This window comes from Doryrhamphus excisus, chromosome 22, assembly GCF_030265055.1.
Source record: "Doryrhamphus excisus isolate RoL2022-K1 chromosome 22, RoL_Dexc_1.0, whole genome shotgun sequence".
NCBI lineage: Eukaryota > Metazoa > Chordata > Actinopteri > Syngnathiformes > Syngnathidae > Doryrhamphus > Doryrhamphus excisus.
Window position 1 is genome coordinate 11,558,939 of NC_080487.1, and position 27,792 is coordinate 11,586,730.

General features: G+C 37.4%; 1 protein-coding gene across 2 annotated transcripts; it reads left to right on the forward strand.

Annotated features, from left to right (window-relative positions):
- Positions 1-398: 398 nt before the first annotated feature.
- On the forward strand, positions 399-27,421 carry nrap (nebulin-related anchoring protein). 2 transcript variants are annotated; one of them, XM_058061685.1, is made up of 43 exons: positions 399-603; positions 1,496-1,590; positions 1,669-1,756; positions 3,647-3,751; positions 3,922-4,029; positions 4,117-4,224; positions 4,306-4,410; positions 6,290-6,397; positions 6,489-6,596; positions 7,378-7,485; positions 7,606-7,722; positions 9,116-9,220; positions 9,281-9,388; positions 9,474-9,578; positions 9,659-9,757; positions 11,262-11,366; positions 11,436-11,543; positions 11,610-11,717; positions 11,788-11,985; positions 13,388-13,492; positions 13,582-13,680; positions 13,751-13,855; positions 13,989-14,096; positions 15,247-15,404; positions 15,531-15,684; positions 15,765-15,869; positions 17,998-18,096; positions 18,182-18,286; positions 18,354-18,461; positions 19,675-19,788; positions 19,864-20,061; positions 20,129-20,233; positions 20,311-20,409; positions 20,475-20,579; positions 21,755-21,862; positions 21,939-22,250; positions 22,318-22,422; positions 22,512-22,610; positions 22,704-22,808; positions 22,895-23,002; positions 25,322-25,633; positions 25,703-25,861; positions 26,872-27,421. In XM_058061685.1, the coding sequence occupies exons 1-43, from the start codon at positions 538-540 to the stop codon at positions 27,115-27,117; spliced, it is 5,373 nt and encodes a 1,790-aa protein (XP_057917668.1). In that variant the 5' UTR covers positions 399-537; the 3' UTR covers positions 27,118-27,421. The 2 variants fall into 2 exon arrangements, with proteins under 2 accessions (XP_057917668.1, XP_057917669.1); XM_058061686.1 differs by lacking the exon at positions 3,647-3,751.
- The last annotated feature ends 371 nt before the right edge of the window (positions 27,422-27,792 follow it).

Consider the following 27,792-nt stretch of genomic DNA (forward strand, 5'->3'; position numbering starts at 1 on the left):
AATTGCTGGTCTGAGTAAATAAAGGTATAATAAAAAAAAATATAAAATATATAAGAAATGAAATATTACCTTAAGAAAAAAAAGAGAATATTATGAGACATAATTTTGCCAATAAAATCATTGTGAGAAAGTGTTTATATTAGTTACTAAAGTTGATAAAGCACCTATGTATAGCTACTGCACAATGTGCAGTCCCACGTCACCCGCTCCTGTGTGTCATAACAAGGTCCTGGAAGTTGACCTAATTGTCCAATGAGGGATCATTACACATATACATGTGACATGTGGACACTGTCTCTCCTCCTGTAGACAGACAGCTGTGTCTAAGAGTCGTCTACCATTTGTGCAAAGAAGGGGGGGGGGGGTGGTCCAATCATGGGATATGGTGTCATGTAAGAGTGGCACAGGAGCAGTCGCTGAGATAAGTTTACCACGAGCAGAGAATCACTCTGGACTGTCCAGGAGGGACTTTGGTTGGTTTCCTAAAAAAAAGTTGATTTTCTTTTTCTTGAAGGTGGAAAGGATAAAGAACGCAACATGCAATCTTGTGCAAGGTGTGGGTTTGTGGTGTACCCGGCGGAGAAGATCAACTGCATTGATCAGGTATTACTAGCAGCTTTCTATACTGATTTTGACACATAAAAAAAATTAAAGTATTAAGTACTACTTTTCTTTTTCAAAATTTTATTAAACTTTATTCATGTTTCATAGTATGTTTGTTTAAAATTGATATAACTCATGGCAAATACTTATTGATCTTATTTTGTTGTCACTTTTTGTTGTTTGTTTTTGTTGTCGCAATAGCACATTTTAAGGGTACTTGTAGTCAAATCAATAAAGTAAAAAAAAAACATTTTTTACAGTTGAATTCAAAATTACTTTAAGTAATTTTGAATTCAACTTGCTAGTATTTTGAATTCAATTTGCTAGCATGATTTATGTCTTATGTTCTCTGATTATGTCTAATACATTGGGTAATAGGGGTGTAAATGTGACTATAGGGGTGCTATTTCACGTCTAAAGGGCTCAAGGGTTGAATTCAAAATTACTTTAAGTAATTTTGAATTCAACTGTAAAAAATATTTTTATATTGTAAAAAATACTGTAAAAAATACTGTAAAAAATACTGTAAAAATACTGTAAAAATACTGTAAAAAATACTGTAAAAAATATTATTTTAATGTAGATTTTACTAACCCTCTTTGTAAAATCTACATTTGAGCATTTGAATAACATCAGTATTGGAGTAGCTACAACACCTTTAATATAGTCAAGTCAATGAACAACCAGGTTTTTTAACAAACCAGTGGTGCCCAAAGTGCAGTCCGGGGGCCATTTATGGCAGCAGCATACTACAATTGTCCAAAAAAAGTCAAATATAAGTAAGAATTAATCACCTTTAAAGCATGCCTGGATGTCAACAATTGGATATGTTAAGATGAAAATCATATTTCCGACCTCCTTCTGACATTATGATGTCATTTATGCTTTGTAGAACTGGCACAAAGCCTGTTTTCACTGCGACATTTGCAAAATGGTGCTGACGGCTAATAACTTTGTCAGTCACAAGAAGAGGCCGTATTGCTCAGTGTGAGTATTCCCCGAATCTCGTCTTTCTCCATGTAAGCCCTCCACCGACTCATTTCATTTCAACAACTTCGCCCGCAGACACAACCCGAGGAACAACACCTTCACCAGCGTGTACGAGACGCCCATCAACATCAACGCCAAGAAGCAGAGCGAGGCTAGCAGCGAGGTGAGTGTTGACAGTCTAACAGAAGATACTATCTCTGCAACAAGACAGAGGGGTCATTTATCACTTTTGGGTCATACTATTCTATGTCCTCGGGGGGGGGGCTTGGATAATTCTGCACCTGAACCCTGAAACCACATTTCGCAGGTTTTACGGTCACATTTCTTTGCATCTTTTCTTTGGTGACGGCAGCTATGTGGAATGGAGAGTGCGCCTGGGGTTATTTCAGTGGCTTCGCTTTAACCCACTTTATGCTTCAGGTGGCTAAAATTATACACTGGGGGGGTAAAAAAAAAAAAAGTTTAGCCTGGCATTGCTTCCTCTCCTCCACCTGTTCCTGTCTGTCCTATTCCGGCTCTGTCTCAAAGTCCAAGTGAGGTAGCCTACTTATATTAGCAGCAGGCTAGCAAGGCTCATCGGCTACTGTATGTCTCGAGACAGGTTTAGAGTATTAACATGTTGATTAAAAATATTTAAAATGGTGGTTGACTTTTCATCCAGCAAATTTGGACTGAAAGACACTATTACATAATGTTACAAATCAATGAGGCTCCAACACAGAGCTCTGTGGGACCCCACAAGCTATCTACTATGACGAATAAAGTTTTATTTCGAGTTTTTATACAGATTTTGGGATCAATTGTCAAAAACTATTTTCAGAAACACTCTTGAATTTTATTCCCACTTGTTTTTTTAGCCTATTTTGCCACCTGGAATAAGCAAAGACACAATTACATAATTTTACAAATCAATTGAGGTTACAACACAGAGCTCTGTGGGACCCCGCAAGCTATCTACTATGACGAACAAAGTTTTATTTCAGGTTTTTAAATAGATTTTGGGATCAATTCTCAAAAACTCTTTTCAAAAACAATGTTGAACGTTATTCCGAAATTGTTTTTTAGTCTATTTTGCCACCTGGAATAAGCAAAGACGCAATTACATAATATTACAAATGGATGAGGCTCCAACACAGAGCTGTGTGGGACTCCACAAGCTATCTACTATGACAAACAAAGTTTTATTTCAGATCAAAAACTATTTTCAAAAACACTATTGAACGTTATTCCCACTTGTTTTTTAGTCTATTTTGCCACCTGGAATAAGCAAAGACACTATTACATAATTTTACAAATCAATGATGCTCTAACACAGAGCTCTGTGGGACTCCACAAGCTATCTACTATGACAAACACAGTTTTATTTCAGGTTTTTATACAGATTTTGGGATCAATTCTCAAAAACTCTTTTTAAAAACACTGTAGAATGTTATTCCGACTTGTTTTTTTAGTCTATTTTGCCACCTGGAATAAACCATGTTTCCATTGGGATCAACTCCAAAAACTGAATTTTGCCCTGAAAATACTTGTGATCAACAAACAACTTTTTGGCCAGTATAGAGTATTACACCATATCACAAACTGACAAGGCCCCGACACAGGACCCTGTGGTGCCCCACAAGCCTTTTTCTATGACTGAAACTGTACTATCTAAAGTTTTTTAATGCAGATTTTATGGTCAAGTGTCAAATATATTTTCAGAAACTCATTTAATGTTGAACTTTGGACTCATTCTGGAAAAACATGAGCCATTTTCCAAATGGGATCAACTCCAAAAAACAATATTCCCTTTGAAAATGTTAACAGATAAAAAGTATTTCTATATAAGTGATAGTTACGGACTGGAGATTACATTATGTCAGAAACCAATGAGGCCCCAATAAAGAACTCTGAGGGACTCCATTTGTGAATGCTACTTCCTGTCTCAAGTCAAGTCAATCCTCAAATTCCCAAAAAAAGGATCCGCAGCCTCGGCACATGTCCTGTGTGCGCTTGTGCAAACACGTTTGCTGGTTTTGGCTTTAACGTTTTGTGGTCTATGTGCACTTTGTAGCTGAAGTATCGTGAAGATGGCGATCGTTTTATGTCCACCTTCCACTGTGACATGAAGTCCATGGAGCTGGAGAGGGCTCGTCTAGCCAATCAGATGGCAGACCAGGTGAGCTCCCATTGGCCTTTTTCGCGCCAGTTAGAGGGAGTTCTAAATCCAAAAATATTGGTTCATATCTTCAGGAACCTCAACCCCCCTTTTTTTCGTGAAATGAAGTAATTATGGTGACTTTGTACACCAAACCACTTTAAACTTTAAAGACTTCTTCATTCAAACAGGCCTTCAAGTCTCAGTCCGAGTTCTCCCAGCAACAGTCATGGTACTCCGGCATGGTGACCAACCAGGAAGTAGTAACTATGTCCCAAGCGCAGAAGACTGTCAGTGACGTAAGTAGACAACCTCAATAATGACTAATCACACATCTTAATGATTATTTTATAAAAAACCGAATGACCTTGTACTATTTTTTATAGATAAAGTACACAGAAGAGTACGAGCAATCCAAAGGCAAAGGCAGCTTCCCCGCTATGATCACACCGGGATACCAGGCTGTGAAGAACGCCAACACTTTGGCTAGCAACGTACTTAAAAGTTTCACTTTAGTTCATTAAATATGCGTGTCTGGGAGCCGACGTGGAGCTCTGTGTGTTCTATCCCTACAGCTTGAATATAAAAAAGGACACGAGGAGAGAGTTTCAAAGTACACTGCCTTTGTCGACCCCCCTGAGGTGATTCTGGCCAAGAAGCAAGGACAGATTGTCAGCGATGTGAGTTATTCCCCCTTTTTATGTGGCTGCCGCTTTATAATTAGGTTATCTTTATGATAATAACTACTTCTATTCATTTCACAATGTCTTGTGTTATTTAAAAAAACAATCAGTGAAGAATATTACATCTTAATGCAAACAAATGGAGCTCCGATACAAGTCCCTGCGGGACTTCACAAGTACTGTTACATTGATGCAGTTTTATATCATTCATTCATTTTCTACCGCTTTTCCTCACGAGGGTCGCGGGGGGTGCTGGAGCCTATCCCAGCTGTCTTCGGGCGTAAGGCAGGGTACACCCTAGACTGGTCGCCAGCCAATCACAGGGCACATATAGACAAACAACCATTCACACTCACATTCATACCTATGGACAATTTGGAGTCGCTAATTAACCTAGCATGTTTTTGGAATGTGGGAGGAAACCGGAGTACCCGGAGAAAACCCACGCATGCACGGGGAGAACATGCAAACTCCACACAGAGATGCCCGAGGGTGGGATTGAACCCTGGTCTCCTAGCTGTGAGGTCTGTGCGCTAACCCCTAGACCACCGTGCCGCCCCAGTTTTATATAATTTTTTAAAAATTTTTGCTCCATGTTCGGCTGCACGGCGGTCGAGTGGTTAGCGCACTGGCCTCACAGCTAGGAGACCTGAGTTCGATTCCACCCTTGTGCCGCTTTACAATTAGGTTACCCTTATAATAACTACTTCTATTCATTTCAAAATGTCTTGTGTTATTTAAAAAAACAATCAGTGAAGAATATTACATCTTAATGCAAACAAATGGAGCTCCAATACAAGTCCCTGCGGGACTTCACAAGTACTGTTACACCATTGATGCCGTTTTATATCATTTTTTTTTATTTTTGCTCCATATTCGGCTGCACGGTGAGAGTGGTTAGTGCACTGGCCTCACAGCAAAGAGACCCGAGTTCGATTCCACCCTCGCGCCACTTTACAATTAGGTTACCCTTATAATAACTACTTCTATTCATTTCACAATGTCTTGTGTTATTTAAAAAAACAACAACAATCAGTGTAGAATATTACATCTTAATGCAAACAAATGGAGCTCCAATACAAGTCCCTGCGGGACTTCACAAGTAATGTTACACCATTGATGCAGTTTTATATCATTTTTAAAAAAAAATTTGCTCCATATTTGGCTGCACGGTGGACAAGTGGTTAGTGCACTGGCCTCACAGCTAGGACACCAGAGTTCGATTCCATCCTCAACCATCTCTGTGTGGCATTTGCAGTTTCTCTGACTACTCCAGAATGTATGAATGTGAGTGTGAATGGTTGTTTGTCTATATGTGCCCTGTGATTGGATGGCCACCAGTCCAGGGTGTACCCCGCTAGCTGGGATAGGCTCCAGCACCCCCCACAACCCTTGTGATTATAAGCGGCATAGAAAATGAATGAATGAATGCTCCAATTCAATACAAAATACACATTAACACTACTATTCCCCTGTAGTCGCTAGAAGTAAATAACTGTGAGTTGGCTGTGGCTGTAGGCAACCTCCTGTTGTCAAAGCCATCAGTGTTAAACTTGCCATATTTTGTTGTTTACAATGAACTCAGCATCTGCTTGCTGTTACAACATTGGTTCTGTTGCTGCTTTTTTTTGTACAATATACTTAATAAATCACCATGTGTTTAAAGATACTTTCTCATGCAGTCCAAGTCATGATTACAGTTGTTATACAGTATATAACAACTTTTCAAACGCCTTGCTCATGTGATTAAGATAAGATAAGATAAAATGGATATGACTTTATTAATCCCACAAGAGGAGATTTCAGGTTTACAACAACAAAAGAACATGATAATAATAATAATGAATTATGAATAATTAATATACTTCTACTGCAGTATGCCTACACAGAGGAGTACGAGCAACATCGAGGCAAAGGCAGCTTCCCTGCACATCTCACACCAGGATACAAGATGTCCAAAAAAGCCTCAGAACAGGCTAGCGATGTAAGAATAAAAATACATATTCATAACTGTGAATATTTAAAGACTTGAAGCTTGTCATCAGTTTTCAATGTTTTTTTCCTTGTCTGAACAGATAAAATACCGTCAGATGTACGAGCAGGAAATTAAGGGCAAAGCCAGCGCTGACGCCGCGGCGGCTGAATTGGTCCACGCCAGAGAGAACGCAGAACACATCAGCCAGGTTTTTTTTATTTTTTTATTTTTTTAATATTTATATATATTTATATAAATAAATTATAATAATTATAATAACAATAAAATAAAATTTAAAAAAAAAAATAAAAAAAAAAATATATATATATATATATTTACATATGTATATTTACATATATATTTTTTTATTTTATTAAAATAAAATAAAAATAATAAATATATATATATATCCATATATTTTTATTTTATTTTATTTTATTTTATTTTATTTTATTTTATTTTATTTTATTTTATTTTATTTTATTTTATTTTATTTTATTTTATTTTATTTTATTTTATTTTATTTTATTTTATTTTATTTTATTTTATTTTATTTTATTTTATTTTATTTTATTTTATGGGTTAGGGGTTAGGGTTAGGGTTAGGGTTAGGGTTAGGGTTAGGGTTAGGGTTAGGGGTTAGGGGTTAGGGGTTAGGGGTTAGGGGTTAGGGGTTAGGGTTTTTTTTATATTTATATATATTTATATAAATATAAATAAATTATATGAATTATAATAACAATAATAAAATAATAATAATTTAATAATAATAATAACAATAATAATTTTAATTTTATTAAAATAAAATAAAAATAAATATATATGTATATACATATTTTATTTTATTTTATTTTATTTTAATTATTATAATTTATTTATATAAATATATATAAATATAAAAAAAATAAAATAAATAAATAAAAAAACACCTTTTTTTATTCAAGGGTAAAAATTGTAACTTGAAAGGTGAAGTTGTACTTTTTTATGTAGATCGCCTACACCGAAGAGTACGAGCAACAGCGAGGAAAAGGAAGCTTTCCTGCGATGATAACACCTGGTTATTATTTAGCGAAGAAGGCTCAGGAAAACGCTAGTGATGTAAGTATAAAAGGAGGTGTGGCTTCAAAATATCGAGCATTATTGATTTTTCTCCAAACATCACCCAGCCTTGTCAATTATTATAAATCCCCGCCATCTTTTTTCCCATGTATTCTACAGCTGAAATACAGAAAAGACTTAAATAAAATGAAGGGCACATCACATTACCACAGTCTGACCTCTGAGGAGAACCTGACCTTGAAGAACGCCAGGAAAATCAACAAGCTTGTCAGCGAGGTGAGGGCTCACTCGTGGCAAAATGGACGTCTAGCATCCATGACATGCCAGCTTTAACCACAAGGCCTCACACGGCTTGAGGGTCTGTCTATTCTGAACAATGACATGCTAGCCATGTTAGCTATTAGTCTTCTTTGTGTCATCTCTTTGCCTCGACTGACTCCACGGGATGTTGACCCGTCACTGGTGGTGTCATTTTACTGTATATTCAATACCCAGGAATGCTTGTTTGTGATACAGGGGCTATATTTTTGGCTCACAGTCTAAAAACCCTCTTCGCACATGTTTATATTTTGATAGCTTAGCTTAAACTGACCTACATTTGATAGGTTTTGTCGTCTTTAATATGTATGTATGTGGAATCAAACTATGGAATGGATTGAGTAAGACCCTCAAACAATGCACAACGATGAGCCAATTCAATAAAATTTAATTTAATTTAATTTAATTTAATTTAATTTAATTTAATTTAATTTAATTTAATTTAATTTAATTTAATTTAATTTAATTTAATTTAATTTAATTTAATTTAATTTAATTTAATTTAATTTAATTTAATTTAAAGAAAGCAGGAAGTGAACAAATGTAACAGTTACTGTTACAGTTACTGAAATTTAATTTAATTTAATTTAATCGAGTGGTTAGCGCGCAGACCTCACAGTTAGGAAACCAGGGTTCAATTCCACCCTCGGACATCTCTGTGTGGAGTTTGCATGTTCTCCCCGTGCATGCGTGGGTTTTCTCCGGGTTCTCCGGTTTCCTCCCACATTCCAAAAACATGCTAGGTTAATTAGCGACTCCAAATTGTCCATAGGTATGAATGTGAGTGTGAATGGTTGTTTGTCTATATGTGCCCTGTGATTGGCTGGCTGGCCACCAGTCCAGGGTGTACCCCGCCTCTCATCCAAAGACAGCTGGGATACATTTGTTCACTTCCTGCTTTCATAATATAGTTTATGTAAAAAATTAAATTAAATTAAATTAAATTAAATTAAATTAAATTAAATTAAATTAAATTAAATTAAATTAAATTAAATTAAATTAAATTAAATTAAATTAAATTAAATTAAATTAAATTAAATTAAATTAAATTAAATTAAATTAAATTAAATTAAATTAAATTAAATTATGAAAGCAGGAAGTGAACAAATGTAACAGTTACTGATTGTAAAAGTACCAGATGGAGGGGTAGGATTTAATAAGCTTTGCTTCTTCCTACTCCTTTTGGACATGTGGAACTGTGAACTGATTATGGTGATGCATTCAATTGTAATCTGATGCATGTTCAAATGAAATTAAACCATTACCATTACCACAATGTACAACAAAGTGGCCTCCACAACCTTCAGTTTTTCTGTAGAAAACATATCCGTACTCCTGTCCTGTCCAACAGGTGGAATATAAGAAAGACCTGGAGAACAGCAGAGGTCACAGCATCAATTTCTGCGAAACACCGCAATTCCAGAACGCTACCAAAGTGGCTAAATTCACAAGTGATGTAAGTATGGTAAGTATATTAGAAAAATGCAAACATTAGTAAATTGTTTGTGTTTAAAAGAACAAGTACAAAGAGAAATACACCAGCGACATGAAGGGCCATTATGAGGACTCTGGAATCGATAAGAAGACCATGCACGCCATGAAAGCCAGGAAGCTAGCCAGCGACGTAAGCCTCGTTGATCGCGTGTATCGATATATTAATGTTTCGTAACAAGCAGTTCACAACAGAATATATCTCTTGTATGATCTAGATCACATATAAACAGGGTCACGACCAAGACCAAGGCGAATACACCTACCAGGCTACGCTAACACCAGGATACCGCAGCCAAAGGAAACTGGACCCATTAAAAGACGTAAAGTTCTATTCGTATTATAAGACAATATAAGTTCCTAATGTAACATGAATGGTCTTTTGGGTTATTTTCCCCTGCAGAAGAACTACAGGCAACACATTGACCAAGTCAAGTACAGTCCAGTGACAGATACGCCGGAGATCCTCCTGGCAAAGAAAAACGCTCAACTCATCAGCAATGTGAGCTCGTCAACGATCGGCTATATGAGGAAAGCTAGGATGTTTTTAAGGTTCTACTGCAAAAATGCTAGCAAAAGATTCTATCCATGATTGGCACGTTTTGCTGTTAAGAATCTTCAGCAAAGGTCCAACACATGATGGCCATTTTATGAATGTACTGTAAAAAACACTAATCGGTGGAATAGGGCCGGTGTGATCCATACGGAAGTGATCTGCACACCAGAAAAAGTGTATGGAAGCCCATTCCCGCCACTGAAAAAAAAAAGTTATCCCAATAGTAAGTCAAAATTACGAGCTAAAAAGTCATAACTATGAGGGCGGCAACCTGTGGCACGTGTGCAGTTTCATTCATTCATTCATTTTCTACCGCTTTTCCTCACGAGGGTCGCGGGGGTGCTGGAGCCTATCCCAGCTGTCTCCGAGCGAAAGGCGGGGTACACCCTGGACTGGTGGCCAGCCAATCACAGGGCACATATAGACAAACAACCATTCACACTCACATTCATACCTATGGACAATTTGGAGTCGCTAATTAACCTAGCATGTTTTTGGAATGTGGGAGGAAACCGGAATACCCGGAGAAAACCCACGCATGCACAGGGAGAACATGCAAACTCCACACAGAGATGGCCGAGGGTGGAATTGAACCCTGGTCTCCTAGCTGTGAGGTCTGCGTGCAAACCACTCGACCACCGTGCCGCCTGTGTGCAGTTTGTATTTCGTAATTTTGACTTGCGACCTCATACTTGATCTCATACTTGCAACTTTTTATCTCATAATTTTTACTTTTAGGGCTGCACGGTGGGTAAGTGGTTAGCGCGCAGGACTCACAGCTAGGAGACCCGAGTTCAATCCCACCCTCGACTGTCTCTGTGTATAGTTTACATGTTCTCCCCGTGCATGCGTGGGTTTCCTCCCACATTCCAAAAACATGCTAGGTTAATTAGCGATTCCAAATTGTCCATAGGTATGAATGTGAGTGTGAATGGTTGTTTGTCTATATGTGCCCTGTGATTGGCTGGCCACCAGTCCAAAGTGTAATCCGCCTCTCGCCTGAAGACAGCTGGGATAGGCTCCAGCACCCTCGTGACCCTCGTGAAAATGAATGAATGAATGAATAAAAATGGCTGCTGCAATTTAAATACATATACTGCATATATAGCTACAGTACTACAGTAAGAGTATTGTGCCACATCAACCAGACAATACACTACCAATGTATGATGCAGAATATTAACCAACTACTATGCGAGCTCAAAAGACTCAGTAAGTGGTATGAATGTGAGTGTGAATGGTTGTTTGTCTATATGTGCCCTGTCCAGGGTGTACCCCGCCTCTCGCCGGGAGACAGCTGGGATAGGCTCCAGCACCCCCACGACCCTCATGAGGATAAGCGGTAGAATATGAATGAATGAATGATTTACCATTGGGATAACTTTTTTTTCAGTGGGATAAATTACTTAAACTGTAAAAAAAAAATGCTGTTTTTACTGTTTGTTCTCAGCTCAATTACAAAGCGGACTATGAGAAGTCCAAGCACCTGTACACACTCTCCCAAGACCTGCCCCAAATCAAAATGGCCAAAGACAATGCCGCCTTATGCAGTGATGTAAGTACTCCCTTTTTCCCAAATTCATAAACATGTATTCACTGTTCACATATTATTATATTATTCCAGATTAAATATAAAGAGGAGTGGGAGAAGACCAAATCCAAAGCCTGCGACATTGGTGTGAACGATCTTAGTGTCAAAACAGCGAAGGCTTCCAGAGACCTCGCTAGCGATGTAAGAAAAGCAATCGAAGCCAGATAGCGTTGCATGATTTATGATGAGTATTATGTATGTTTTCAGATTAAATACAAGGAAAACTACCTAAAGAACAAGGAAATGGCCGTCGGCGTCAACGTGAGTGACTCCAAGACTCTTCACTCGCTTCAAGTGGCCAAAATGTTCAGTGACGTAAGCGTGCAGAATCGCATTCCCATTGGCCGCAACAAGTCGACTCACACAGGTGACCTCTTCCCCCCAGATTGCGTACAAAAAGGGCTCCAAGGAGACCCAAGCCCAGTACAGCTTACCCATGGATATGGTCAATCTGAGTCATGCTAAGAAGGCCCAAGCGTTGGCTAGCGACCTGGAATACCGCACCAGGCTCCACGACTACACCGTCATGGCTGACGACATCAAGGTCCAGCAGGCCAAAAAGGCGTACTCCCTGCAAAGTGAGGTAAGAAAGTCTAGAGCAGGGGTCTCAAACAGGGGTCTCAAAGCACCAAGCGACTTTGACCCCATATAGCTAAAAAAAAATTGATATTTAGGTGCTTAGTATTGGTTTTGCATGTATTGTTTTTTCTGGGGAAAAAATTTCTCGAAGAAAATATTGTATTAACACAGGGGTCTCAAACACGTGGCCCGCGGGCCAAATGTGGCCCGCAGGAAACTAGTTTGAGGCCCCCGCCTTGATATGAAAGTTTAATGTTAGTGCGGCCCGCGCAAGTTTGATATGGATGCTGTATGGTATCATGTACCCATGATTAATGTTCATGTTAAAGGTTAAATAACTGTTAATAGTTATCCTCCCTATCCGCGTGGAAGTGGTAAGTTTTTGACTATTTAAGTTTAAAGGAAATAACTTGAAGGCTACCGTTTAGGTGGCTAGCTCTCTAGTTTGCGAGTTAGCATGTGTCTCAAGACCCTGCAGTTGCGCAATATGTTGTAAATAAAAAAAGTATTAGCATTCACACATTCACTCACATTTTGGACATCCATGATTTAGAGCAGGGGTCTCAAACACGCAGCCCGCAGGCCAAATGTGGCCCGCAGGACACTAGTTTGAGGCCCCCGCCTTGATATGAAAGTTTAATGTTAGTGCGGCCCGCGCAAGTTTCATATATGGATGCTGTTTGGTATCATGTACCCAGAAAAAATTATTACGTTTGATTAATGTTCATGTTAAAGGTTAAATAACTGTTAATAGTTATCCTCCCTATCCGTGTGGAAGTGGTAAGTTTTTGGCTATTTAAGTTTAAAGGAAATAACTTGAAGGCTACGGTTTAGGTCGCTAGCTTTCTAGTTTGCGAGTTAGCATGTGTCTCAAGACCCTGCAGTTGCGCAATATGTTGTAAATAATAAAAGTATAAATGTGACTATAGTCGTGTTTTGTCATGTCTACAGGGCTCTAATAATGCTTTGTTCATTTTAATCTGAAAAAAATAATTTGTCTACCAACCAACTATATGTGGTTTCTTAAGTTTTTATTATTTGCCGTTTTATTATTATTATTATAATATTTATTTATTTATTACTGATTGATTGATTTTCTTTATTCTTGATTTGTTTATTTATTTTTCATTTTATTTTGTGTAGAAAAATAAAAAGTAAGATATTTTCTTGTAGAAAATTGGAAGTTTTTTAAATTTTTTCGTTTTTAATAAATGCATTTTTTTTTTTTGGAAAAGTCTCCAATCTCACCCAGACCCGAGCTCCAGTGGCCCCCTAAGTAAATTGAGTTTGAGACCCCTGGTCTACAATCTGGACCAACTCATCCCTTAAGCACTTAGCAAAACTACCATGTTGTGTGTGACATAACTTGGCAGTCCTGACCTCCATCTCTCCCTTCTGCTCATCAGAACCAATATCGTTCAGACCTGAACTGGATGAAGGGCGTGGGCTGGGAGACGGAAGGTTGCCTCGACGTCACCCAAGCCAAGAAAGCCGGCGATCTGCTTAGCGATGTCAGTTACGGTGTTTAAGTCTGTGTGTTAGCTTACTTAGGATTGCAATATCGCATCGTTTATCGTGTTGTACGTGTGTACTTTTGCAGACTAAATATCGCCAAAAAGTGGACAGCATCAAGTTCACCCAAGTGGCCGACAACCTCTCCATTAAACATGCCAAGAAAAGCCAAGAACTGCAGAGCGACGTATGGTCACCCATAGTTTTGTTATTGATTAATTGATTAATTGATTAATTGATCTAATTGTACCTTTCAGTTGGCGTACAAAGCAAACACAGAGCAGATGATCCACCAGTACACCATGACAAACGATGAGCCGCTATTCCAACAAGCAAAGGCTAACGCCGACCTTCTCAGTGGTGTAAGTGAGCGCCGTAACGGAGTTCGAGTCAGCTAATTAGCTAGCGTTAGCTAATTAAAACTTCGATTAGCGCACCTCCTCAGTCAACATCGCATTGACTGAAATTGGATTATCTGTTTTTTTTCAATTCCAGAAAGTCTACAAAAGCCAATGGGAGAAGCAACGGGAAAAGGGTTTCGAACTCCGACTGGACTCGCTTTCCATTCTCACCGCCAAAGCTAAAAGAGACCTGGCCAGTGATGTGAGTTATTCTCGTGTATGACCTTTCGTAATGGAGATTGTTGTAAAACTCTATGGGTTATGTTTGTAATGACATTTTGGCATCGTTATTTACCACGTATTTGCAAACAATCAAACGAGTACGACTTAATTCATTAGGAATTAAATTAAATTAAATTAAATTAAATTAAATTAAATTAAATTAAATTAAATTAAATTAAATTAAATTAAATTAAATTAAATATTTTTTTAAAACTTAAACTATATTATGAAAGCAGGAAGTGAACAAATGTAACAGTTACTGATTGTAAAAGTACCAGATGGAGGGGTAGGATTTAATAAGCTTTGCTTCTTCCTACTCCTTTTGGACATGTGGAACTGTGAACTGATTATGGGATGCATTCAATTGTAATCTAATTAAATTAAATTAAATTAAATTTTGTCACATACTGAAGTATGAGGTACTGTCAAATTGTCCATAGGTATGAATGTGAGTGTGAATGGTTGTTTGTCTATATGTGCCCTGTGATTGGCTGACCACCAGTCCAGGGTGTAACTCGCCTCTCGCCCAAAGACAGCTGGGATAGGCTCCAGCACCCAGCGACCCTTGTGAGGAAAAAGCAGTAGAAAATAAATGATTAAATTAAATTAAATTAAATTAAATTAAATTAAATTAAATTAAATTAAATTAAATTAAATTAAATTAAATTAAATTAAATTAAATTAAATTAAATTAAATTAAATTAAATTAAATTAAATTAAATTAAATTAAATTAAATTAAATTAAATTAAATTAAATTGTTATTTTTCTTGAGTATGACCTTTTGTAATGGAGATTGTTCTAAAACTCTATTGGTTATGTTTATACCGACATTTTGGTATCGTTATTTACCACGTATTTGCAAACAATCAAACGAGTACGACGTGAAGTATAACACCGCAAAAACTGAAATCTAAGCAGGATTAATGCTAAATTTCATACGTTAATACAATATTTTCTTCGAGAATTTTTTTCCCCAGAAAAACCAATACATGCAAACCAACAGTAAGCACCTAAATATCACATTTTTAGATATATGGGGTCAAAGTTGCTTGGTTCATTGCATTCAACCACTGAACTTCCCATTTACTGTATTCCCAGTGATGTGTTTTCCCGATTTGTCCCCTTGCAGATCAAATACAAAGCACAGTACGAGAGAAACAAAGGCAAGGTGATCGGAATAAAGTCGGTGAGTGATGACTCTCAAATGGCTCACTCGGCTCTGGCTACCAAACTACAAAGTGACCGCTACTATAAGAAGAATTACGAGGACACCAAAACCCAGTTTAAGTAAGAACTACATTATCACATGAAATAATATACTACATTCCGTTTGAGGTCTTCTGTTCCTGCAGTCTCAAGTCTCAAAGGGGAACACGGTGTCTGATCCGTTTTGTTTTTTATTAAATCCGACAGTGTGTCTCTGGATATGCTAAACATCAGCCATGCCAAAAAAGCCCAGGACCTGGCAACCGACATCAACTACAGAACGTTCCTCCATGAGTACACGACACTGCCGGTGGACTTGAACGTCTCCTGGGCAAAAAAGGCCTACGGACTCCAGAGTGATGTCAGTTTTATAGATTTTTTTTCATAATTTAAGTTTTATAAAATTTGAAAATGAATATGTTTGTGTGTGTCTGTGCTTAGAAATTGTACCGTTCCGATCTGAACTGGATGAAGGGAGTCGGCTGGGAGGCATCGAAGTCTTTGGATGTCCAGCAGGCCAAAAAAGCCGGAGAGCTTGTCAGCGAGGTAATCCTATGCGGGAAAATGCATTGCAGGTTAGAGCGACACTAAGGCTAAGTGTTGAGTGAAGGCACATAACGTGCAAGGTTTACGACTTAGGTAAGAATTTATTTAAAGAGCAGAGGACATCCCGTAAACGCTAAAAATTAGGTTAAGTATCAGCTTTAACAAGGGACTTTACAGTGTTTGGTTGCATCGTAACACTTTTCCACCTAATACCTAAGAAGTTCTCGGAACACGTTTTTTAGTTTTAGTGTGCAGTAACTTTGCTAATGCGGTCAAGGGCTTATATCACCCGGCTAGCAAACTAGCTTTAACATATTTTGAGGCAAGAAAAATTCATTAATGCATTAAAATAGCAAACATGGCAAAAAAAAGTTGTTTTACTGTGTGCATTTATAGTAGCTTCTGACTGTGCTAGCTACCTAGCAAGCTAGCCTGAACAGATTTTGAGAATATAAAAATTAATGAATTAAAACAGCAAATCATGTCAACTAGCTAGTACAGATTATGAGTATATAAAAATGTGTTCTTAATTCGAACAGCAAATCATAGCATTATGATTTACTATGTCTATTTACCTTCTGACTGTTGCTAGCTACCTAGCTGGCGCTCTAACAAGCTAGCCTGAACAGATTTTAATAATATAAAAAATAATTAATTAAAACAGCAAATCATGTCAACTAGCTAGTACAGATTACGAGTATATAAAAATGAGTTCTTAATTCGAACAGCAAATCATAGCATTATGATTTACTATGTCTATTTACCTTCTGACTGTTGCTAGCTACATAGCTGGTGCTCTAACAAGCTAGCCTGAACAGATTTTGAGAATATAAAAAATAATTAATTAAAACAGCAAATCATGTCAACTAGCTAGTACAGATTACGAGTATATAAAAATGTGTTTTTAATTCGAACAGCAAATCGTAGCATTATGATTTACTATGTCTATTTACCTTCTGACTGTTGCTAGCTACCTAGCTGGCGCTCTAACAAGCTAGCCAGAACAGATTTTAAGAATATAAAAATTAATTAATTAAAACAGCAAATCATGTCAACTAGCTAGTACAGATTACGAGTATCTAAAAATGTGTTCTTAATTCGAACAAATCATAGCATTATGATTTACTATGTCTATTTACCTTCTGACTGTTGCTAGCTACCTAGCTGGCGCTCTAGCAAGCTAGCCTGAACAGATTTTAAGAATATAAAAAATAATTAATTAAAACAGCAAATCATGTCAACTAGCTAGTACAGATTATGAGTATATAAAAATGGGTTCTTAATTCGAACAGCAAATCATAGCATTATGATTTACAATGTCTATTTACCTTCTGACCGACGTACCTACATGTCGCTTTAGCTAGCTACCTAGCTAGCGCTCTAGCAAACTAGCTAGCACAGATTATGAGTATATAAAAAATAGTTCTTAATTTGAAAAGCAAAACTTAGCATTATGATTTACAATGTCTATTTACCTTCTGACCGACGTACCTACATGTTGCTCTAGCTAGCTACCTAGCTAGCACTCTGGCAAACTAGCTAGTACAGATTATGAGTATATACATATTTGTTCTTAATTTCAAACAGCATTATGAATTACTATGTTTATTTACCTTCTGACCTAGCTAGCGCTGTAGCAAGTTATCTTGAACAGATTTTGAAGCTGTCAATTCATTAATTCAAAAAACAAAACACATTAACAAAAAGATTTCCATTTCCATTCATCTATCATTAATACGAGCTACTTGGTAGCTTGAACAGATTTAGAAGCTATAAAATTAATTTAAACACAAAAACACAACAATAACAAGAGCTATCTTTTTTATTGATCTAGCTAGCTGCTTTGCTAACATAAAAAATCTAGCTTGAACAGATTGTGCCACTATAAATACTTAGACTGTCGAAGACAACAATAACAAAAGGTATATATTGATCAAGCTAGTAACCTTGCTAACTCTTTGGTAAACATACTTGAACATGTGAGGCTATAGAAATTAATTCATACAGCATGAAGCTATTAAGCTAGCTATCGATTAGCTATATTGTGGTATGGTGTGGTTATGGTAAGACCATGTTTCCTCCATCTTGTTTCTCCATCTCCAACTGAATAAACACACGTTCCTTGTAGAAAAAGTATCGTCAGGATGTTAGCGCCTTGAGGTTCACCAGTGTTGAAGACACCCCAGAAATGGTTCAGGCCAAACTTAGCAACAAACTGGCCATCGATGTAAGTACTCGGTGCGGCAATAATGAATATAACATAAAGTTCTGAGAACTAAAATGGAGGTCTGATTGTGCTTGTGTGTTCACAGAGGTTGTACAGAGAGAAAGGAGAAAACATGAAGCATAAATACACTCTCAGTGAGGAGCTGCCCGAGTTTGTGCAGGCCAAGATCAACTCCATGAACATCAGCGAGGTAAAGTCAATGCTAGCGATCCACATGTTGAGTACACCGTCTATGAGTTGAAACTTTATGGTTTCAGAGTCGTTACAAGGAGTCTTGGACAAGATTACGTGACGGCGGATACAAACTACGCCTCGATGCGATTCCCTTCCAGTCTGCCAAAGCGTCAGCTGACATCCTCAGTGATGTGAGATTCATTTATTGTTGCTAAAAAACACGGGCCGCCATTTTTGTTTTATGTGTGCTACTTCCTGGTAGAACTTGACACTAAATTATACATACATAATGATTTAATTCATTCATTTTCTACCACTTTTGGGGTGCTGGAGCCTATCCCAGCTGGCGGGGTACACCCTGGACTGGTGGCCAGCCAATCACTGGGCACATATAGTCAAACAACCATTCACACTCACATTCATACCACTTACTGAGTCTTTTGAGCTTGCATAGTAGTTGGTTAATATTCTGCATCATACATTGGTAGTGTATTGTCTGGTTGATGTGGCACAATACTCTTACTGTAGTACTGTAGCTATATATGCAGTATATGTATTTATATTCCAGCAGCCATTTTTATTCATTCATTTTCACGAGTGTCACAGGAGTGCTGGAGCCTATCCCAGCTGTCTTCTTACACCCTGGACTGGTGGCCAGCCAATCACATGGCACATATAGACAAACAACCATTCACACTCACATTCATACGACTGACTGAGTTTTTTTTTTTGTTGGTTAATATTCTGCATCATACATTGGTAGTGTATTGTCTGGTTGATGCGGCACAATACTCTTACTGTAGTACTGTAGCTATATATGCAGTAATTTTCACGAGGGTCACAGGGGTGCTGGAGCCTATCCCAGCTGTCTTCTTCAGGCGAGAGGCGGGGTACACCCTGGACTGGTGGCCAGCCAGCCAATCACAGGGCACATATAGTCAAACAACCATTCACACTCACATTCATACCTATGGACAATTTGGAGTCGCTAATTAACCTAGCATGTTTTTGGAATGTGGGAGGAAACCGGAGTAAAACCGGAGAAAACATGCAAACTCCACACATGAGATGGCCGAGGGTGGAATTGAACCGGGGTCTCCTAGCTGTGAGGTCTATGTGCTAACCACTCGACCACCGTGCAGCCCGGAAATAATGATTTGACCTCTGGAATTGGGTGGAATTTTCAGCGTCACAGTTCTTAGCGTGCTTCTTCATGAACCTTGGCACTATATTTTGGGTCTTTGTCATGCTGGAAAACCCATCCATGATCCATCTTCAGGAGGTTCTCGTTCAAGAGTGTTCGGTATACGACCTTATTTGTTAGCCCCTTAATGTGTCTTAACGTCTTAAGTAGTCAACGTACAAGACTGATTTTAATTTAAGCGTCCATCTTTGTCGTTCTAGCAAAAATACAAAGAACAGTTTGAGAAGAGCAAAGGGAAGATGATCAGTCTGAGGGGGCTTCAGGACGACCTGAATATGTCTCACTCGGTTTACGCCAACAAGCTACAAAGTGACGTAAGTGTTTGTCCATCATAGACCTTCCAAAAACTACCCCCCCAAAAAAACTACAATCTTCTTGTCACCGTACAGATTAAGTACAAGAAGGAGTCAACCAAAGAGCTTTCCAAGTTCCACCTTCCCATGGACATGATGGAGGTGGCCCACGCCAAGAAGGCTCAGTCTCTTGTCAGCGATCAGGATTACAGACTCACTCTGCATCAGTATACGTCCTTGCCTGACGACATGAAGGTCCAGGCGGCGAAGAAAGCATACGCTCTACAGAGCGAGGTAATACACACGTTAAAAAACATCACTGATTGAATGTTGATTGCAACATTTTGGGGTTCTTCTACAGAGACTATATCGTTCTGACCTCAACTATTTACGGGGTGCCGCATGGATCGCTACCGGAGCCCTGCAAATTGAAGGCTCGAGGAAGGCTACCGACCTCATCAGTGATGTAAGATCGATTATAATTAAATTGTCGACATAAAAGACATGCTAGCATACATTTTTTTGATGTCTGTCCCGCGTTAGAAAAAGTATCGGCAGCAGCCATACAACTTCAAGCACACTTCTGTCGCAGACTCCCCTGATATCGTCCATGCAAAACTCAGTGGGCGCATCACAAATGAGGTAAACATATGTTAGCTTCGATGTAGCAAATAGTATAACAACAAGAAAAATGACTTGTCTTATAGCGTTTATACAAAGAGAAAGGGGTGAGCGACCGCCACAACTACACCATCACGGCCGAGAGACCGGAGATCACTCAAGCCAAGATCAATGCAGCCAACTTTAGCGAGGTACCACCGACTTTGGTCTGTGATTTTGTCCAAATCCTACTAAGCAATCTATGTACTGCAAAAAAAAAAGGTCAGTAAGGATAATTCATAATGCCGCCTCCAGAGAACATACTAAGTCCTTATTTCTAAAATCACAAATACTTCACCTTGCTGATATAGTTCATCTTCAAACTAACGAGCCAATTCATGAAACAATACAAGCAGTTGATGTTTGCTAAATACAAGGATGAAGAGTCTTGAACCAGGCATGATGTGCTATATATATATATATATATATATATATATATATATATATATATATATATATATATCACTATATTGACACTTACTATGGTACACATTATGTCATTGTATGCTTATATCACCTCGTACTTTAAATTAAATTAAATTAAATTTCAGTAACTGTAATAGTTACATTTGTTCACTTCCTGCTTTTCAGTAACTGTAACAGTAACTGTTACATTTGTTCACTTCCTGCTTTCCAAATTAAATTAAATTAAATTTCAGTAACTGTAACAGTAACTGTTACATTTGTTCACTTCCTGCTTTTCAGTAACTGTAACATTTGTTCACTTCCTGCTTTTTAAATTAAATTAAATTAAATTAAATTAAATTAAATTAAATTAAATTAAATTAAATTAAATTAAATTAAATTAAATTAAATTTCAGTAACTGTAATAGTTACATTTGTTCACTTCCTGCTTTTCAGTAACTGTAACAGTAACTGTTGCATTTGTTCACTTCCTGCTTTCCAAATAAAATAAAATAAAATAAAATAAAATAAAATAAAATAAAATAAAATAAAATAAAATAAAATAAAATAAAATAAAATAAAATAAAATAAAATTAAATTAAATTAAATTAAATTAAATTAAATTAAATTAAATTAAATTAAATTAAATTAAATTAAGTAACTGTTACATTTGTTCACTTCCTGCTTTCCTAATTAAATTAAATTAAATTAAATTAAGAAAGCAGGAAGTGAACAAATGTAACAGTTACTGATTGTAAAAGTACCAGATGGAGGGGTAGGATTTAATAAGCTTTGCTTCTTCCTACTCCTTTTGGACATGTGGAACTGTGAACTGATTATGGGATGCATTCAATTGTAATCTGATGCATGTTCAAATGAAATAAAACCATTACCATTACTAAACCTGACAATGTTTCTCCAGATTAAGTACCGAGAGTCCTGGCACACTCTGAGGGCTCAGGGCTACAAGCTCACCATGCAGGACATCCCATTCCAGGCTGCCAAGACCTCGACGGGAATCGCCAGTGACGTAAGATCAAACCACAGACAGGATTTTTTTTTTTTTTTCCACACCAGTGATGATTATTTCTCGACGTTGTCCACAGTACCTGTACAAACACAACCACGTCATGGAAAAAGGGAAGCACATCGGAGCCCAGAGCATTTCTGACGACACATACCTGCTCCACTACCTCCAAGCGGGGCGCCTGGCCAGCAACCAGGAATACCGCAAGGATGCTCTGACTACTACCGCCCGCTACCACTTGACCCCGGATATGGTCCACCTCGTCACGGCTAAAAACGCTCAATCCCTGGCCAGCGATCAGGACTACAGAAAGAGGCTGCATCAATACACGGTGCTTCCCGATGACATGAAGGTCAAATGGGCGAAAAAGGCTTACGACCTTCAGAGCGAGGTGAGACCGACGTAAAAGAAGCAATGATAAAAGGCGTGTGATAATGATTTGACCACTTCCTGTTTAGAAACGCTACAAGTCGGACTTGAACTTCATGAAGGGCGTGGCCTGGGATGGCGTGGGTGCGCCTCAGCTGGAGTCGGCGAGGAAGGCGGGAGAGCTCATTAGTGAGGTAAGTTTTTTTTTTTTTTTTACAGTTTTTATCGAAAAAAACAAACAAACAGTAGCCATTTTGTTTTATTATTATTGTTCTTTTTGCAGAAAAGGTATCGCCAGCTGCCAGACAGCCTGAAGTTCACCTCAGTGACCGACTCCCCCGATATCGTCCACGCTAAGACGAGCTATCAACAGTGCAGCGAGGTAGCGTCAACACAATCCAAATAATTAATAATAAATAATAAAAATAATCAACGAATATAAATATAATCCCGACGTTCCCACTTCTTAATCCAGAGGCTGTACAAATTAGGAAGGAATGACGACATGAACAAATACACCTTACATCCGGATGATCCAGATTTTGTCCGAGCCAAGATGAACGCCCGGCAAATTAGCGACGTAAAATAAAAATCAAATATACGCACATGATTTGACTTCCTCAACAGTTTTTTGTATTTTTTTTGTGTGTCCTTGTTGCCGTGTAGAAAGTCTACAAGGCGTCCGGAGAGCAGGTGAAGACTCTGGGCTACGACTTGAGGTTAGATGCCATCCCGTTCCAAACGGCAAAAGCCTCCAGAGAAATCGCCAGCGATGTGAGTGTCCGATTCTTAAAGGTTTCAAAGCTGTCAATTAGCATCTTGAACAGTTTTGGCTCACAGCATAACATCTCAATAGTCTTGAAGCAGCAAAAAAACAGCCCAGACCATCACACTACCACCACCATATTTTACCATTATGTTCTTTTAATGAAATACCGTGTTAGTTTGACGCCACATGTAATAGGACGCACAATAGGCTCACAGCACAACATCTCAATAGTCTTAAAGCAGCAAAACAGGCCAGACCATCACACTACGGCCACCATATTTTACTGTTGATATGTTCTTTTAATGAAATAACGTGTTAGTTTGACGCCACATGTAATAGGACACACAATAGGCTCACAGCACAACATCTCAATAGTCTTGAAGCAGCAAAAAACCGCCCAGACCATCACACTACCACCACCATATTTTACTATTATGTTATTTTCATGAAATACCGTGTTAGTTTGACGCCACATGTAATAGGACACACAATAGGCTCACCGCACAACATCTCAATAGTCTTGAAGCAGCAAAAGAGCCCAGACCATCACACTACCACCACCATATTTTACTGTTGATATGTTTTTTTAATGAAATAACGTGTTAGTTTGACGCCACATGTAATAGTACACACAATAGGCTCACCGCACACCATCTCAATAGTCTTAAAGCAGAAAAAAACAGCCCAGACCATCACACTACCGCCACCATATTTTACTATTATGTTCTTTTAATGAAATACCGTGTTAGTTTGACGCCACATGTAATAGAACACACAATAGGCTCACCGCACAACATCTCAATAGTCTTGAAGCAGCAAAACAGCCCAGACATCACACTACCACCACCATATTTTACTATTATGTTCTTTTAATGAAATACCGTGTTAGTTGGACGCCACATGTAATAGGACACACAATAGGCTCACCGCACAACATCTCAATAGTCTTGAAGCAGCAAAAAACAGCCCAGACCATCACACTACCACCACTATATTTTACTATTATGTTCTTTTAATGAAATACTGTGTTAGTTTGACGCCACATGTAATAGGACACACAATAGGCTCACCGCACAACATCTCAATAGTCTTGAAGCAGCAAAAAACAGCCCAGACCATCACACTACCGCCACCATATTTTACTATTATGTTCTTTTAATGAAATACCGTGTTAGTTTGACGCCACATGTAATAGAACACACAATAGGCTCACCGCACAACATCTCAATAGTCTTGAAGCAGCAAAACAGCCCAGACATCACACTACCACCACCATATTTTACTATTATGTTCTTTTAATGAAATACCGTGTTAGTTGGACGCCACATGTAATAGGACACACAATAGGCTCACCGCACAACATCTCAATAGTCTTGAAGCAGCAAAAAACAGCCCAGACCATCACACTACCACCACTATATTTTACTATTATGTTCTTTTAATGAAATACCGTGTTAGTTTGACGCCACATGTAATAGGACACACAATAGGCTCACCGCACAACATCTCAATAGTCTTGAAGCAGCAAAAACAGCCCAGACATCACACTACCGCCACCATATTGTACTGTTGATATGTTCTTTTAATGAAATACCGTGTTAGTTTGACGCCAAATGTAATAGGACACACAATAGGCTCACAGCACAACATCTCAATAGTCTTGAAGCAGCAAAACAGCCCAGACCATCACACTACCGCCACCATATTTTACTGTTGATATGTTCTTTTAATGAAATACTGTGTTAGTTTGACGCCACGTGTAATAGGACACACAATAGGCTCACAGCACAACATCTCAATAGTCTGGAAGTCTTAAAGCAGCAAAAAACAGCTCAGACCATCACACTACCACCACTATATTTTACTATTATGTTCTTTTAATGAAATACCGTGTTCGTTTGACGCCACATGTAATAGAACACACAATAGGCTCACCGCACAACATCTCAATAGTCTTGAAGCAGCAAAACAGCCCAGATCATCACACTACCACCACCATATTTTACTGTTGATATGTTCTTTTAATGAAATAACGTGTTAGTTTGACGCCACATGTAATAGGACACACAATAGGCTCACCGCACAACATCTCAATATTCTTGAAGCAGCAAAAAACAGCCCAGACCATCACACTACCACCACTATATTTTACTATTATGTTCTTTTAATGAACTACCGTGTTAGTTTGACGCCACATGTAATAGGACACACAATAGGCTCACCGCACAACATCTCAATAGTCTTGAAGCAGCAAAAAACAGCCCAGACCATCACACTACCACCACCATATTTTACTGTTGATATGTTATTTTAATGAAATACAGGTCCACTACAAGGAGTCGCACCTGAGGGACAAGGGCCAGCAAGTGGGGCTCCGCTGCGTGGAGGACGACCCCAAGATGGTGCACTCTCTGGCGGCCAGCAAGCTCCAGAGCAACCTGGAATACAAGCGGCAATCCAAGGAGGAGCGTTCCAAGTACAAAATCCACGCCGACCAGCCGGAATTCTTGCTAGCCAAGAAGAGCCAGGAGCAGGCCAGCGACTTGGCGTACCGCCACAAACTCCACGACTACACATGTGACCCCGAGCAGCTCAACGTCAAGCATGCCAAGCAGGCCTATAAACTGCAAAGCGATGTAAGAATCATTGCCGCCATCACATGATCACGTGTTTGTTTATAAGCGCGTCGTTTTTTTTTCCGGCAGGTCAACTACAAGTCGGACTTGAACTGGATCAGGGGAGCGGGCTGGACCCCTCCCGGGTCCCATAAAGCCGAGCTGGCTCGGCGGGCTGCCGAGCTGGGCCTGGCTGAGGGAGTGAGTGCCGATGAGGCCATCGCCAAGTACCAGCACATGATGATGATGGTGAGACGACATCGCCACTTGTTGCCAAGCGGATAAATTAAATTAAATTAAATTAAATTAAATTAAATTAAATTAAATTAAATTAAATTAAATTAAATTAAATTAAATTAAATTAAATTAAATTAAATTAAATTAAATTAAATTAAATTTATTATTAAATTATTTATTAATTATTTATTATAAATTTAAAAAAATTAAAAAAAAATAATTAAATTGTCATATCACCTAGTACTTTGGTACGGGACAAAAAAATGTGAAATTTTAAATTAAAAAAACACAAAAAATAAAATAAAATTAAATAAAATACAACAAAATAAAATTAAATTAAATAAAATTACTTTAAATTACATTTTAAATTGTCATATCACCTAGTACTTCGGTACGGGACAAAACATGTAAAATTTTAAATAAAAAAAACACAACAAATTAAATTAAATTAAATTAAATTGTCACCTAGTACTGCGGTACGGGACAAAAAATCTAAAAATGTTAATAAAAAACAAAACAAAAAAAACCCTTAAACTATATTAGGAAAGCAGGAAGTGAACAAATGTAACAGTTACTGATTGTAAAAGTGTTACATTTGTTCACTTCCTGCTTTCTTTAAATAAAATAAAATAAAATAAAATAAAATAAAATAAAATAAAATAAAATAAAATAAAATAAAATAAAATAAAATAAAATAAAATAAAATAAAATAAAATAAAATAAAATAAAATAAAATAAAATAAAATAAAATAAGGAAAGCACGAAGTGAACAGTTACTGATTGTAAAAGTACCAGATGGAGGGGTAAGATTTAATAAGGTTTGCTTCTTCCTACTCCTTTTGGACATGTGGAACTGGGAACTGATTATGTGATGCATTCAATTGTAATTTTGATGCATGTTCAAATGAAATCAAACCATTACCATTTCAATATTAGTTCAAACCTGCTAACGTGTATGAATTTGTATACCATATTTTAAAAAAATCAATGTGTTGAGGCATCCTAAAAATAATATCTTTTAGGTACACAACCAGCAGCGTATGGAGCAACAACAACAACAACAACAACAACAACAGACGTCAGAGCAAGTGGAGACCAGCCAGGAGATCAACATGGACGCTACCGAAGTCCTTCACAGGAAGAAGACCTACCAGACCGTGCAGAAAAAGACCACCACAACCACAACCACCTTCAAATCCATGGAGAAGAAGTCTTCCAGCAGCACCATGAAGACGTCCAGTAAAGCTAAAGCCATTGACAACGCATAAAGCAGAGAAACTTTGTTTACATGATGAGTGCATGCAGTCGGGATAGAATGATCGTTAATGAGGGAATCAAACATGTTCAATGAAGACTTTGTTATGTTGAGAAAAATGTCCTAACATGGTGGCCTTTTTTTTTAAATATATATATATAACCAATAAATAGCACTCATCAGCATAAAACCCTCATTGGAGCATCCCTACTTTATACATATAGTAAGACAAATTAATATATAATATTTATTATTGCACACAGACAGACTTACATAAAAAAAACACATTATTTAGAATTTAAAAGCAGCTTTGCAAAACATTATTTAACTCTATAATAATATATTATAATATTTATTTATATGTTTATATTATATAAATGTATTATATATTATAATATATATTATTTAGTATTGCACACATAAAAAAAACACAAATTATTTGGAATTTAAAATCAGCTTTGGAAAAATTATTTAACTCTATAATAATATTTATATATATATTTATATTATATAAATATATTATAATATTTATTTATATATTTGTTTTGTATATATAATATTTATTTACTATATAATAATAATAATAGATTCCCAAGTGTAATGAATAGGTTTAAAATGTTGGTAATATCAAAATAAAATTGTGAATGCTAAATAAATTATAAAATTATTTTTTAAATTATTTTATAAA